The sequence below is a fragment of the Lactuca virosa genome, chromosome 9 (assembly GCF_052849685.1).
Source record: "Lactuca virosa cultivar CGN04683 chromosome 9, Lactuca_virosa_CGN04683_v6, whole genome shotgun sequence".
Lineage (NCBI taxonomy): Eukaryota > Viridiplantae > Streptophyta > Magnoliopsida > Asterales > Asteraceae > Lactuca > Lactuca virosa.
In genome coordinates, this window is record NC_136434.1 from 90,342,502 (window position 1) to 90,359,375 (window position 16,874).

The window sequence follows — 16,874 nt, forward strand, 5'->3', positions numbered from 1 at the left end:
AAAATACAATAAAAATACAATAAACTTTTGACTCAACATTTATACTATTTTGACAAAAGAAATGATGAGCTCCTAGTGGACGAAACATAATCATCAACTATTGAATTCTTGGTGACACCTTAATTACTCATAAACACTCCAACTAATTTCATTATTATGATGTGAATATTTAACTTATTCAATAGTCGAACCAAGAGTATTACATATACTAATTTATAAAATCGCAAATTTATACTTAGTTGAAATCTAAAGTCAGGGCCACCGACTTTGGTTTTTAGAAGATATATAATTAGATCGACCAAGAAAAAAAAAAGTAGGACGCATATTAACAATCAATCTGCAAATATGATACCATATCTCTTAACATTTCCAATATATATAACAATTTACCTCCTACAAACTATATCATATAATTATAATATACTTAATCACAGTTAAAAAAAAATTAAATCAGTAAATCCCAATCACAATCACAAATCACCAGCCATTAACTTATGTTGCATTTGAATTGAGAAAAAAATCTTCATCAGCCATTGAACAGGTTTCAAAAGGTGTGCTCTCTTCTTCCTCCAAAACCATATTGCAGCATTATACTGTTGATTCCGAATCACTTTTGTAGCTGCCCGCCAATCAAACTTCTCCATTTCCATTCGGGCAGCCTGCCCGATATCTTCCCGTAACTTAGCATCATGCAAAAGTGGAATCACTTTGTTTAAACAATCTTCAAGATCTCCAGGGGTGTAAAGGTACCCGGTTTTGCCCTCCTGATCTTCGGGTATAATGTCAGGAATACCCCCAGCTCGGGCAGCTACCACGGGCAGCCCGGATGACATGGCTTCAAGGACAACAAACCCTAGGGTTTCTGATTCTGAAGGCATTATGAACACATCACCACTTGCATATGCTTGAGATAACTCTTCACCTTGTAACATCCCTGTGAATACTACTGGTAACCCTATGAATATCTTCTCCAATTCCTCCCTAACATAACAAAAACAAATATTATTTTATTTGTTTTTATAAAGTTACAAATTTTGATTTCTTGATTTTGAAAGTTGGTATAAAAAGTGAATTATATATGATTTGTTTAGTTCATCTTACCTAAATGGACCATCTCCAATGAAAGCTATCCTTGCTTCCGGGATCTTTTCCATGACACTATGAACAATAAAAAAAGAATTTATCTATTTTCATGAAAATATATGAGTAATAATAATAATAATAATAATAATAATAATAATAATAAAGAATTAGAAAAGATACCTTTTAAGGAAATCTAAGCTCTTCTCGACACCAAGGCGTCCAACATGTACTATTAATGGGCGATGAGGTTCGCCATTTCTTTTTGACAAAATAAAAAATTGCATCAAAATAATGTATATTTTATAAAGATTTTTAAAGTTGAGGGACTAAATTGGTAATTAAGTGAGAGAATGTTGATATTTGTTACAATTTGCAAAAAGTTATAATCATACGTTAGTCTAACTCGCATTTCATGGCAACGAAACTTAGGATGGAAGCTTTCTGAGTCAACGCCCTTATTCCAAAGACGGATTTTATTAGCTGAAAAAGTAAAACAAACTCATGATAATTTATAACACATTTGTTTAATAATTTAAATTCAAAATATTATATGAATTCAAATTTAAAAATCAAGATCTTTAGGGTTTATTTAGCCAAGGCTTACCGGCTGTTACTCTTGCTTGTCGAAGATCCTTTGCTATAGCAGCCGATGGCACTAACGTGAGATCCGCTGCCCTATGAAGAAACTCTGATAGGAGAAGGGTAAATCCGTCATTTCACAAGCCAAAACGTTAGAAAGACTCCAAAACATAAAGACTACATGACAAATCACAAAACAAACGGTCTTATACTGCATTTGGCGTGCATTGGACTGGGACTAAGACAAATGTCTGCATTTGGCATGCATTGGACTGGGACTGAGACAGATGTCAAACAAAAAATGCAATTTTTAAGACTCGCTCTTGATCTCTCGTTTGTGCAAAAGCCATAAATGCCCTTGTCATCCTCATCATCGAATATAAAAAGCAAAAAGGAAGCATCATTACATACTTATAATCAACCACATTGGTTTGACAAGCCAGCTAAAAGTGTATCTTGGTATGTAACTGCATTATCAAAAGAGATTACTAAACATATGGAATGAAGGGTGTATTGAATCTTTGAGGAATCTTTTGAGGAATGGATGTAGTTTTGCTTACACGGGTACATGTGTATGATAAGACATCACAATAGGAACACACAACATTTTGGCAATAATAAGTGCACCAAAAACCTATAATTCACAACAAAAATGTTATCAATGTAACAAATGTTATAGGTTTCAAGAATTTAGAGAGACAAGAGTGTGATATTACCATAATACCCGGGGAGGATGCGTGGATGATATCCGGTTTAAATTGTTTAACCTCATTGATTATTCTTGGGCTCAATGCAAGAGAAAGTGGCACATTTTGATACCACGGGCAAGGGAAGCTAAATGAGAAAGAATCAAGATAAAGTTATTGGGTGTTTCTATTTGTATTTGACTTAATACAGAAAGAATGTCTTAATATAGAAAGTCATAGAAATGAAGCTTTCTCAAATAGGTTTAAACATTATTTATTCGAATAGCACTTTATCCCAACAACATGTAATGAAAATAAGAAAGAAACGGGGTAATTGAACATTGCAGAAGTTTTCATTTAACGTTATTGAAGGACATTTTAGACATCTTTTTAATGCTAAATAAAGTTTAAAACGTGTACTAAAGTGATAAAGTTCCTACCTTTAGCCTAAATTAACCATGAATTCTAACAAATAAAAAAATAAAATAAAATAAAAAATTGAAGGGAGTCAACCTTTTAGAGCCAACCAATTTGGCTCCATAGAACTCTTGAGGCACCCCTTCATGAGTAGTTACAACCATCACCTATACAAGTGAATTATATAAGTTTACTAATTGATTCAAAGCATATATATATACTTTTGAAAGATGTTCCATATTTTTTTTTTACTTATAGAATACATATTAATTACATCATGTTACTCAAATATTCAACTAAGGTTGCATTTGTCACACTGAAAAATTGTAATTTTCATGTAACAAACGGGACCTAACTGAATACCTAACAAAAAAGTTGCACATGATTGTCGTGAAAAAGAAAGAACTTGACCTCAATCAAATAAAGTTTTAAAGTTACACTCAACCCCATAGAAAGCAAGGATTTTGATATTTGATGATTTGGATTCTTAGCATTGAAATGTAACAAACAACATAATTTCATGATCTACATCTTACCTCATCCCCCATTTCACGGAGATATCTAATGAAGTTTTGGAATCGATTCTTGTACCCTGAAACATACCTGCAATCCAAAGAGATTAAATAGCTTGACAATATATCCATTAAGAGATGAAATACAGAATGAATTTGATATATAGGAAAAATCAAAACAATAAGAGAAATTGGCATCTACAAATATGATCGGATTATCCACATTTACAGTTTCACCATTTTATCAAGTAACAATCAAAGCGGAGTAGATTAATCGCAGTTAATCAGTTCAAGAAACCAAAAACCCAAATTGGAAATATCAAAATTTGTAAAAATTTAGAGAGACTCACGCAAACGGAGAGGGCTCAACAAAGAGAGCAATACGCCTAGGTTTAGAACTAATCTCCGATTCAACCTGAGAAGGAGGACCCTCTTCGTCATCTTTTCTCAACTCTTCAATTGTACCTTTATTAGCTGAAGAAACTACAATCGGTGTTCTTGTTTGTCGTTTATAATGAAAAGACCGATTCTTGAAGGGGCTAAAGCAGATGGGTTTTGTTTCAAAGGCATTGAAACATGAAATTCTTGAAGTAGTAACAATGGAAGAACAAGATGAGGAAGAAGATGCAGAGGAGGATGGAAGAGAAAGAGAAGGGTGTAACGAGAGCGAATATGTTGGCATGATGGTGGCGAGTAGTAACTAGTGAGTAGACAAATTGGGGGTTTTATTTGGGCGAATTGGAAAGGAATCAAAGAGGATTTATCTGGAATGGATGAAGGGATATTCCTATCGGTGGTGATGGAGAAATTGGGCGAATAATAAGTTGGAAGGTTTAGAAACAGCATATGCTGTTGCAGCTGCTATTGCTGAGGCTATGGCCCCATATGAAGATGGAGCTATGTATGAACTATCAATCAATCCCATCCACGACGGGTTGCCATTGCGATCGATGATGACACATGTGTGTATGTGTGTGTTTTCTTATCGTGTGCAATCCGAACCAAGCCAAGCGGAACAAACAGAAATGGGCGGAGAGATAGACAGAGTTAACGATATCGGGCTTCACTCGTTTTGAAACAAAATATTCTTTTTTCCAATTAAAAACAATTATTTCCTTATTTTGTGCATTTGGCTCTATTAGCAATAATAGGTAAAAAAATCAAAAAACCCTACATTCTTCTAAGTTTTCCGGCAGTAAGAATAAATAATCACAAAAAATCTCACATTCCATCACTATTATGTCACTATCCGTCGCTAATACTATTGTATATAAACAAATTCGGGCTTTCTAGACGACACCGATCTTGTGTGGTCGCTCTCTCTGCACATGTTGAGGGCCAGCCTTGACAGTTTGTATGATGCTTGGTATGCAACAATGTTTCCGCTTTCGGGACGGTAAAGTTTGTGGAAGGTGTTTCCTAGCATGATAACATTTTTTTAAACCCTCTGGTCATTCGGGTCGAGCCAAAAGTGACTTTGGTATGGAGAACTAATGGTCTTATTTAAATGTGTAGAGATTATATATATCATAAGGAGTTCTTTGCTTAGAGAGTTTCGGCCATATAACATTATTTATATTGCCATGAGAATATTTAGAGATAGAGAGAATCATGCATGCCACTTTGGCATTCCCATCATACACAAAGGGTGTATGGATTCCATCATTCTCACCCATCACAACCCACATGACACATAGATGCCGCATCAACTGTTCTCCTTCTTCTTACTTCCATTCATCCCAATCATCAACACGTATGGATCCATCTCTCTCATCCGATACAATATGGTATAAAATATAAATATAGAAGCACAAGGTAGAAGTTGAGAGAAGAGAAAATAAAACACCTCTCTTCTGATTTAATTGATTTAAATCATTTCAAATGTTTTTAATCAGATTCAAAACATAATTTGTAGAATTACGATCCTTGTAGTTGCGTTTTATTTACTTTTTCATAATTTATTTAGCATATTTTCATTCATTTTTAGTTAAACCATCATACATAATTTATTGTATATCCTTTTATAGCCATATCAGGTACTTTCAAGTGTCTATGTTTAAATTGTAGATTTTTAGAAGACTCAAATATAGTGGATGTCAATTGAGAGAGATGTGACATTCTTATGGGCTTGGAACAATTTATTTCAGCTTGGAGAAGACGATGGAGATAATGGTGGGTATCTTCAAGACTTGGATGAATAATTGGGCTAAGGGATGTAATGATGGACTCTTTATGATGTTTAGGTTTACTTTTGAAGTGTTTTGGACTATATTTTTGGGATAAATTTCGGATCTTAGTAATATATGAAAGTGATGACAAGGAATCAAGAAAGATCAAGATGAAATGGACCTACACATGCAAGTTAATGGATGGAGAAAAAACTTCACACGGTTACATGAGTTTTATGCCTTTATCCCAAATGACCTATGTGGCTTAAAAAATGTATTTTTATCTTTTTTTTTCTAGGAACAACAAGGGGTATGGTTGGTGTTACTTTTAAGGGAAAATGACTCTTTAGGGTAACTAACTGTTGCTTTTGTTTTCATTTGGTCCCTTTCCTTTTTTTTGTACTCAATATACTATCGAACTTGTTGTTTGTGTTCACCATAACCCTTTTGACCGGCTTTTGACATGTGATAGCCGGTCAAAGGGTTATGGTGAAAACAAACATCAAGTTCGATGGTATACTGAGTACAAAAAAAAAGGAAAGGGACGAAATGAGAACAAACTCAACAGTTGGTTACCCTCTTGAGTCATTTTCCCTGAAAAGTTAAATGAAATTAAAGTTGCAAAATTATCAAAGACGACAACCTTCTTTGGCCATAACGTATATGAAAAGCGTTTCGAATGGGTAACTTCGTTAAAACAAGGTCTATGTTATTCTTACTGTGGTTAGCTGTCAACACCTTTCTGCAAAAGGATATGACTGTGTATGAGAGGTATATTTATCAGTATAAACGTATACCACAATGTATATTATGGTGATGTGTCTGCAAAAGCTACATGATATTGTACATATTGATGTTGTATCTTATCTCATGAATTCGATCTTAAAGCTAAGTAAACTAAAAAATCACAGCACTTGTGATTTCACTCGTTTGTAGACTTGTCTAGAATCCATGATACGATAAATCATTTGATTGGAAAAGTAAATGTAGTCATTAAATGCACCTGCTTAGTCAAGATTGCCCTAATAAGTATTCAAGTGCATTACAAAGTTGTACATGTATGAATAATGTTATTTCGTGGGTTATGTTTTGAAGAGAAGCAAGAATGAATCTCATAAAGTCATTAATATCAGCAGGAGATGACGTGAGATTTACTGTAAATGAGTAAAGGGAAAATGAATCAGGAGGGTAACCAACTGTTGCATCTGTTCTCATTTGGTCAATTTCCTTTTTTATGTACTCAATATATCATCGAACTTGTTGTTTGTGTTCACCATAACCCTTTGACCGGCTATCACAGGTCAAAAGTCGGTCAAAAGGGTTATGGTGAACACAAACAACAAGTTCGATGATATATTGAGTACAAAAAAAAGGAAAGGGACCAAATGAAAACAAACGCAACAGTTAGTTACCCTAAAGAGTCATTTTCCCTACTTTTAAAGGATGTCAAACAAACCAGTAGGGGGCTTGTTGATAACGGTTTTCTTAGACTTCTTAGAGCTTTGGAAGTCTTTATTTTATATTTTTTAAGTATGTATGTTTTGTACACTAATTCCTTTTTTCTTTCTAATTCATGAGTGACTAATTTCTTCTCTAATCAATATTGGATGTAATCCATAAACATTAGCTTGAATTTGAATATTGTATGAAATAGTGATTCTAGATCCATGAATGTAATTTCTTCTTAAAGTTCTATGTCTCTCTTATGTTTTGGTTCAAGCATTCAAATATTTAAATGATAATTAATTAGTTAGTTGTTTTTTTTATAAGCATCAGATCTTCAAAACAATTTGTAGGAAATGGTTTTTGCAGATGTTTTCATTTCAGTTTAAAACCATGAAGTTATGTTAATTATGTAAATGGTATTGTAAGTTTTTGACTCTTTTTGGATTTGATGATTCTTATGTATTAAATCTACTCAATTTTCATGAACCAAATGCTTATATGATTCAAGACCTTGATAAAAAAAATGTATGTTAAGAGCTTCTCTAGCCACCATATCAATTCAAAAGAATCTAGAGGATTCAAGTTTTAGTTTCTATAACAAAACTATATTAAGTCACAAGTATTACACCATAAATCATAATGATAAATTAGCTAATTTTTATGTGATGAAATTTCACTGTTGATTACCCCATATTTATTAATTAATATCATTAGTTACTTACCATGTTGCATCTTTTACTTGTTTTTTGTAAACTTAAATTTTTACAAAAACAAACTAAAATCCCCCTCTTTTAATTAATAGTCATTACAAAAACTATAACGCCCGCAAATTCGGGTTAAACGTTTAAGGTATAATAATAATAGTTATACATTTTATCGAACAATTAAAACTTTTGAATATAGTAATTGTTCTTCATACATGTTACGAGCTAATAAATATCCATCGTATACATGTCATATGAACAAATATTAAGATTATATAATATTTGTAGAAAACCGTAATATAAAATTTATCGTTAAACAATAAAATAAAGTGTAAAAATAAATGATTATTCAGGATAAATAATCTAAAAGAAAGTCGTAGATACCGTAACCAAGAGCACGTGGATATAAAGAACGCCCAAATCTGACTTCATATGAGAAAGTTATGATTTATCTAAATTTCGCGTTCAACCCGATACGAAAATGTGCATCATATAAAGTGAACCGGAGATAGGTTTCTTTTTAGCTAAAGTAAAGTAAAGGAAAGTCGAAGTCCTCATGAATACGAGATTGTGCATAAAAAGAGCGCCTAAATCTGACTTCGTATGACGAAGTTCTGATTTTTCGTAACGTCATAATAAAGTAGTATGCGTCACAGAGTATGAAATAAAGATCGGTCACTCGTTAGACAAAACTATCTAAACAAAAGTTGATATTTATGAAATTACGAATCCGTTGAGATAGAGAACATCGAGAACGGAGCTCGTATTCGAAAGATATGAGCGAAACTTGGTCCCTACTCTTTAGGTGCGGCGAAATATGCACAGATTTGTAAATTTGAAATAAAATGTGAATTAGTTAACCAAGTCTAAATGAAAGTTGTATTACTCGTCGATACAAATTCAATGATATAAAGAACGTCAAAAAACAGAGCTCGTATGCGGAAGATACGAGCGAAACTTGGGCGCTACTCCCCGGACGTGGCACGCCCTATGTCGAGAAGTCTATAAATAGTGAGCCAAGCCTCCCTCATTCCATGCTCATTCATGTTTAGGTTTCTTTCTCTAAAACTTTAGCCTTTTGAGCCCCAAAGTATTCGCGACGAAGTGTTACAACGATGGAAAGAAAGAAGTGTTTGGTGTCGTAGTTATGTTTGCGGCTTTCCAAGTTTATCACTAAACAACATGTAAGTTGAGTTATGCTTATCATACTTTAAGTATAACTTATATTTATGTTCGTAGTTGTTATTATGAACTTATAAATAAGATTTATCAGTAATATCAATCGTTATACTGATCGATCTACTTACATGAGTGATATCTAGGCTAGATATGTGAGGTGTTTAAAGTGGATTTTACAAACATTGTATCTCTATATACGAAACAGATCCTACATCTAATACGATCTTATATGGTTGTTCCTTACCAGCTATACTTCAGCATTCTTTTGGGATTATTGATATATATGATAAAAACATTATAACAGTTGAACTTTATAAATACGAACGAACACTAAAGCTTAGTAATATTCGTATTTATGTCGTTTTAAAGGAAAATCTAAAGTGTCAGTCAGAGAGTTGACTTTCCCACGAGTCTTCCACCTAAATCAATTGAGTGCAAAGTTACTTTCATGAACATGATTTTAATATAAGTGTGTAACTGCCCAAAACCCAGGTACAATTTTTCACCTTTGAAAATAGACATCCAATCATAATTAGTCATCCAAAAATCCATTACATTATATTGTATCAAATATCAGAGTAAAAAATAGCTAAATGCGGAAAGTGCTGGAGAGTGAATGTTGCGTCATCATGTTGGACCCTTCCATTTAGATCCAGAAGTACCTATTATGTCACAAAAAATTTCACATTCCATCACTATTATGTCACTAATCCGTCACTAATACTATTGTATATAAACAAATTCGGACTTTCTATAAGGCACCGATCTTGTGTGGTCGCTCTCTCTGCACATGATAAGGGCCAGCCCTGACAGTTTGTATGATGCTTGGTATACAACAATGTTTCCGCTTTCGGTACGGTAAAGTTTGTGGAAGGTGTTTCCTAGCACGATAACATTTTTTTTAAACCCTCTCGTCATTCGGGTCGAGCCAAAAGTGACTTTGGTATGGAGAACTAATGTTCTTATTTAAATGTGTAGACATTATATATATCATAAGGAGTTCTTTGCTTAGAGAGTTTTGGCCATATAACACTATTTATATTGCCATGAGAATATTTAGAGATAGAGAGAATCATGCATGCCACTTTAGCATTCCCATTATGCACAAAGGGTGTATGGACTCCATCATTATCACCCATCACAACCCACATGACACATAGATGCCACATCAACTGTTCTCCTTCTTCTTACTTCCATTCATCCCAACCATCAACACATACGAATCCATCTCTCTCATCCGATACAATATGGTATGAAATATAAACATAGAAGCACAAGGTAGAAGTTGAGAGAAGAGAAAATGAAACACCTATCTTTTGATTTAATTGATTTAAATCATTTCAAAGGTTTTTAATCAGATTCAAAACATAATTTGTAGAATTACGATCCTTGTAGTTGCATTTTATTTACTTTTTCATAATTTATTTAGCATATTTTCATTCATTTTTAGTTAAACCATCATACATAATTTATTGTATATCCTTTTATAGCCATATCGGGTACTTTCAAGTGTATGTGTTTAAATTGTAGATTTTTAGAAGACTCAAATAGAGCGGATGTCAACTGAGAGACATGTGACATTCTTATGGGCTTGGAACATATTTCAGCTTGGAGAAGATGATGGAGATAATGGTGGGTATCTTCAAGACTTGGATGATTAATTGGGCTAAGGGATGTGATGAAGGACTCCTTATGATGTTTAGGTTTACTTTTGAAGTGTTTTGGACTATATTTTTGGGATAAATTTCGGATCTTAGTAATATATGGAAGTGAGGACAAGGAATCAAGAAAGATCAAGATGAAATGGACCTCCGCATGCAAGTTAATGGATGGAGAAAAAACTTCACACGGTTACATGAGTTTTATGCCTTTATCCTACACGACCTATGTGGCTTACAAATGTATTTTTATCTTTTTTTCTAGGAACAATAAGGAGTATGGTTAGTGTTACTTTTAAAGGATCTCAAACAAACCACTTCTTAGAGCTTTGGAAGTCTTTTTTTATATTTTTTTTAGTATTGATGTTTTGCACACTAATTCCTTTTTTCTTTCTAATTCATGAGTGGCTAAGTTCTTCTCTAATCAAAATTGGATATAATCCATAAACATTAGCTTGAATTTGAATATTTTACGAAATAGTGATTCTAGATCCATGAATGTAATTTCTTCTTAAAGTTCTATTTCATTCTAATGTTTTTGTTCAAGCATTCAAATATTTAAATGATAATTAATTAGTTAGTTGTTTTTTTTATAAGCAACAGATCTTCAAAACAATTTTTAGGAAATGGTTTTTGCAGATGTTTTCATTTCATTTTAAAACCATGAAGTTATGTTAATTATGTAAATGGTATTGTAAGTTTTTGACTCTTTTTGGATTTGATGATTCTTATATATTAAATCTACTCAATTTTCATGAACAATGCTTATATGATGTGACATCCCCATTTTTTCACGGCCAAAAAGACCGATTTTGTTTATGCTTTATAAAAATCAGAGTCCCTCTTTTAATAAAAATGTTGAGGGATTTGTTCCCAGAAAAACATGATAAATACGTTATCAAAGCATTTCCTAAGAAATGTATTTTTATTCATTTTAAAACATTTGGGATGTCATCGTCAATACAGAAACATAAGCATAAACAGAACTTACATTCGTTTACACTAGTGATCTACATCTCTTTTAAATCCCTCAGTGTAAAGTAGCTTCATATCGACACCTGTGATACAAATAAGCTTGAGTGGGCCAGGTTGGGAAACCTGGTGAGTACATAGGGTTTTCAACCCACAATAATTTAATTTTTATGTTAAAACATCAAACAATCAACCCAATTACCCATCTCCATTATCTTCCTCACTCTTAAGGGTCTACCCTAAGAGTCATCTATCCTGCATTCATTCATTCCGAAGTCTCTTGCTTCCAGGGTTTATAAGACAAGCACTAAGTCCATAGCTGCCAATGCTCATTCGTAAAGCACTAAATCCATAGCTGCTAAAGTTCATTCATCGGGTACTATATCCATAGCTACCAGTGTTCATCTAATAGGTACTAAGTCCATAGCTACCCACGTTTATTTATCAGGTACTAAGTCCATAGCTACCAACGTTTATCTATCAGGTACTAAGTCCATAGCTACCGACGTTTATCCAATAGGCACTAAGTCCATAGTTGCCGATGTTATTTATTAGGCACTAAGTCTATAGCTGCCAATGTTCACCCATATCATCTTTCATCTCTCATCATTCATCTACCCATGTTTTACCCAACATATTCGTAGATACAAAATACATATACAATTTAAATTCTTTAAAACATGTATAAAATCATTCATCCAGCATAGATAGCAAGTATACAGGTTATATGCACACATAGCACGTAATTTATATAAAATACTTCATATCTATGTGTAAGATGAAAGTAACTATGCACTCACTTGATAAGGTGGTGACTCGGTACTCGGACAACGCTTCGTTTACTTTAAAATAATTTCCTTCGACAAAACCTAGTATTATTACCACTAGATTTTAGTCTAATATTTACCGTGACTAATTATTAGTCTTATTATTATTATTATTATTATATAAGCGTTTAAACAATATTTTCCAACCACTATGTACAGACAGGGGCCAGACATAAAACACCGGAGGGCAGGATCATTTTGGCATATAACACTTTTGAAATCCAACAACCCAGGCGGCCCTTCAAACCGGATTCCCCGTACTGCGAGTGGTTAAAAAGATATTATAACGACACTTATATAACCCATAATAATAGCTCAAATAATTATTATAAGGTCCTAATAACGTTACTATATTTAAATAAGAGCTATATTAAAAATTAGGTAGGCGTATCTTACCTACGAGGGGGTTTGGCTAGAAGCCGCGCTCTGCAAGGGCAGAACTTCCGAGCCGAAAGCTCTTCTTCTCGGAGCCGTCGAGCGCTCCGGGGCTTTCTTCTAGCGCTAGGGGAGTTTTGGGAGGTTTAGAGAGAGAATGGTGGAGGTGTGAAGAAATGAGGGTGGAAGGGGTTGTATTTATAGGGTGAAATATGGCTGAAATTAGTGCCACATGTCACCATCTAGTGGCAAGCCTTGGGGAGAAAGCAATGGCCAAGATTGTGCCACGTCACCCTTTTTGCAGCAGCACCCTGCCGACTTCTAAACCCCGTAACTTTCGCATACGAGCTCCGTTTTCGACGTTCTTTATTTCCACGCGTAGGTAAAAATAAGATACACAACTTTCATTTTGACTCCGTCGGCTAATTCTCGACCGATCTTAAATTTAACAGTACGAGGAGATTATACTGTTAAATGTCCGCGTAAAATTCATAACTTCTACATACGGACTCCGTTTTCGTCTGTCTTTTTACCGTTGAGTTCCTATTAATGAGATCTTCAATTCTCATTTAGGTCGTGTAGGCCAAAAACCGCTCGATCTAAAATTCGAGTTTCGGGCCGTGCACTGCTATGCCAAATCTTAGAAAATTCATAACTTCTTCATACGAAGTCAGATTTGGGCGTTCTTTTTTTGTATGTTCTCGGTTTAACATATACTACAACTTTTTCTTAGATTTCTAAGGCTAAAAAGTCATCCGTCGTAAATTCACTATTTACGTCTCCCGGTGCCATGCCGGTTTTGCCGAAAAACTTCGACGGGCCATAACTTCTTCGTTATAACTCGGATTTCGGCGTTCTTTATATGTACGGAACCCTTGTAAAATATACTACCATTTGGTTAAGATTACTCCTTCTAAATAATCTTCCATAAAAACTCATTTTTGATGTTTATTGTCTCTAAATTGACTAGCCCGAATCTGCGGGCGTTACATATGATTCAAGACCTTGATAAAAAAAAAGTATGTTAAAAGCTTCTCTAGCCACCATATCAATTCAAAAGAATCTAGAGGATTCAAGTTTTTGTTTCTATAACAAAATTATATTAAGTCACAAGTATTACACCATAAATGATAATGATAAATTAGTTAATTTTCTATGTGATAAAATGTCAATGTTGATTACCCCATATTTATTGATTCATATCATTCATTACTTACCATGTTGCATCTTTTACTTGTTTTTTGTAAACTTAGATTTTTACAAAAACAAACTAAAATCCCCCTCTTTTAATTAATAGTTATTACAAAATCTATAACGCCCGCAAATTCGGGTTAGACGTTTAAGGTATAATAATAATAATTATACATTTTATCGAATAATTAAAACTTTTGAATATAGTAATTGTTCTTCATATGCGTTACGACCTAATAAATATATATCGTATACATGTCATATGAACAAAATTTTAGGATTATATAATATTTGTAGAAAACCGTAATATAAAAGTTATCGTTAAGCAATAAAATAAAGTGTAAAAATAAAAGATTATTCATGATAAATAATCTAAAAGAAAGTCGTAGAGACCGTAACCAAGAGCATGTGGATATAAAGAGCGCCCAAATTTGACTTCATATGAGAAAGTTATGATTTATCTAAATTTCGTGTTCAACCCGATACGAAAATGTGCATAATATAAAGTGAACCGGAGATAGGTTTCTTTTTAGCCAAAGTAAAGTAAAGGAAAGTCGAAGTCCTCATGAATATGAGATTGTGTATAAAAAGAACGCATAAATTTGACTTTGTATGACGAAGTTCTGATTTTTCGTAACGACATAATACAGTAGTATGTGTCACGGAGTGTAACGTCTCAAAATTCAAGACAAAATTTTCATTTTTAATTCTCAAAATATTACTCATAAATTCGAATCATCACATAAATTGTAAATTATTATCAAAACAATATCAGAGTATCCCAAAATCCTCAAATCTCCATAAGCCGTCAGATGTGTACAATCATGCCTTCGCCTTCTCGGAATCTGCAGAAGTACCTGAAACACATTTAACACAACACGGTAAGCACGAAGCTTAGTGAGTTCCCCAAAATACCACACACAAATAATTAGCCTCTCATGGTTATATCTCGATAAGGACCCTCCGGTCATGTGTCTCAGTGAAGACCCTCGAGTTTCACAACTCGGTTTGGACCCTCTGGTCCTAACTTAATAATGCACAGAATGATATACAACATAGATTACAAAGACAAAATGCGTAATATATCACATAACTCGGTATAAGCACATAAGACCCTTTGGTCGGTAACTCAGGCAAGACCCTCCGGTCACACAATATTACCACTCACGTAAGTATAGTTAGAAGACTCACCTTGCAAGGTAAAGCAAGTATATCACGTACTCGAATTGCTGGTCTAGACTCCGCCTAACATATATCGCATATATCTCTAATTAAAATCAAATATCAACATCCTCAAAATGTTGGCTAAGTCTCTCTAATAACCTTAGAAAATGGGGAAAAAACTATTTTACCCCTCTATGGCCTCCAAAGTCCACAACTAGACCAAAACCCTAAAGTCAACAAAAGTCAATAGTCAACTCGTCGAGTGCACCTCATAGACTTGTCGAGTTCCTTCGTAACTCAGTAAATCGCGAAAACTCGAGTCAACTCGCCAAGTTGTTGGCCAACTCGTCAAGCCCGTTCAGTGTCCAAAAGATCGGGGGGAAAACCCTAACCACTCGTCGAGTTGTCCCACCAACTCGTCGAGTTCACTATGAATCCAAAAATGGGAAAATTCGACTCAACTCGTCGAGTTGGATGCCATTACACACTAAGCTCATTCCAATCGATTCCAATGCTCCAAACTTCAGATCCAACCTCCTAGGATGAAGTTATTACTTAAAGTTGCTAACTTTACGTGCATACAAGGCCTCGCAAGGCTAAAACACCCAAAACTAAGCTTAAGAAGGGGTTTAGGGCATGGAGAAGGGCCAAAGCTTGATAAAGTTGATGACTTTATGACTATAGGAGCCTAGAGGAGTCCAGATCTGAAACCATGTCCTTGTGACAAGCTCAAACCCGAGAATGACTTCATAATGTCCCAAAAATGGCCATAAACACTCCCAATAGAAGATCTAAGTATAAAGAAGTCAAGGTATTAACTTTATACCTCAGTTTGATCGCCAATACACTGGAGGTGATGGATCTACAACCTTCTTCTTGATCCAAGCTTCTCAATCTTCAAGTCTCCTTTCAAAACTCCTCAAAAGTCACCTTTTAGGCCCTCAAACACACTCAAGAGGGTACCAAGCTCGATCTAGGGTTTTCTCTGGTTGAAATGACGATGAGGGAGGCTATAATGGATTATAAGTTCTTTAAATAGGGTGCAAGACCCGAAAATTAGGGTTTTCACTAAACAGACTCAACTCATCGATTTGGCCCCTCCAACTCGTCGAGTAGGCTTCATAATCCATGCGGCATGATCAATTCTACACGACGAGTTGGAGCATCCAACTCGTCGACTGTAACGCCCGTATATCCGGGCTAGTCAATTTAGAGACGATAAGCATCAAAAATGACTTTTTTATGGAAGATTATTTAGAAGGAGTAATCTTAACTATGTTGTAGTATATGTTACAAGGATTCCGTACATATAAAGAACGCCGAAATCCGAGTTATAACGAAGAAGTTATGACCTGTCGAAGTTTCGCGACAGAATCGGCACGACACTGTATGACGTAAAATACGAATTTAAGATAGAGAGATATCTAGCCTTAGTGATCTAAACAAAAGTCGTAGAATACGTTAAACCGAGAGCGTGCATAAAAAGAACGTCTAAATCTGACTTTGTATGAGGAAGTTATGATTTTTCGAAGTTTCGACTTAGCGGTATACAGCTCAAATCTCGAAATTGAGATCGAGTGATATTTGGCCAAAACAATCTAAACGAGAATCGAAGATCTCGTCGTTAGTAGTCTCACGGTAAAAAGACAGACGAAAACGGACGTCGGATGAAGAAGTTATGATTTTATAACGGAGTTTTCCTGTCCCGGCCTACTAAAAATAATATAATAAAAATAAAGTCAAAATTAACCGACAGAGTCTAAATGAAAGTTGTAGAGCATAGTCTCACCTACGCGTGGATATAAAGAACGTCAAAAACGGAGCTCGTATACAAAAATTATGAATTTTTGAAGTTCGATGCACGCATACCAAAGCTTATCCGAAGAGTACGCCCAGCGTACTGCTTGTAGAGG

The 16,874-nt window shown here is 34.5% G+C and overlaps 1 protein-coding gene across 1 annotated transcript; it reads right to left on the reverse strand.

Moving 5' to 3' along the window:
• Positions 1–325: 325 nt before the first annotated feature.
• On the reverse strand, positions 326–4,321 carry LOC145137484 (sulfoquinovosyl transferase SQD2-like). Its single transcript, XM_079071614.1, has 11 exons — positions 3,628–4,321; positions 3,302–3,368; positions 2,862–2,932; positions 2,379–2,496; positions 2,223–2,296; positions 2,074–2,129; positions 1,688–1,771; positions 1,476–1,563; positions 1,264–1,341; positions 1,102–1,158; positions 326–981 (listed from the first exon to the last, which is right to left on the reverse strand). Exons 1-11 carry the CDS (start codon positions 3,957–3,959, stop codon positions 471–473), a joined length of 1,536 nt encoding a protein of 511 aa, XP_078927740.1. The 5' UTR covers positions 3,960–4,321; the 3' UTR covers positions 326–470.
• Positions 4,322–16,874: the final 12,553 nt, after the last annotated feature.

Coding starts and splice junctions, on each gene's coding strand:
- LOC145137484 (XM_079071614.1), bottom strand. CDS start 3,959: ATGCCAACATATTCGCTCTCGTTACACCCTTCTCTTTCTCTTCCATCC. Junction 2,933..3,301: donor TCCGTGAAATGGGGGATGAG/GTAAGATGTAGA, acceptor TCACTTGTATAG/GTGATGGTTGTAACTACTCA. Junction 2,497..2,861: donor AAATTGGTTGGCTCTAAAAG/GTTGACTCCCTT, acceptor TTTCTCATTTAG/CTTCCCTTGCCCGTGGTATC.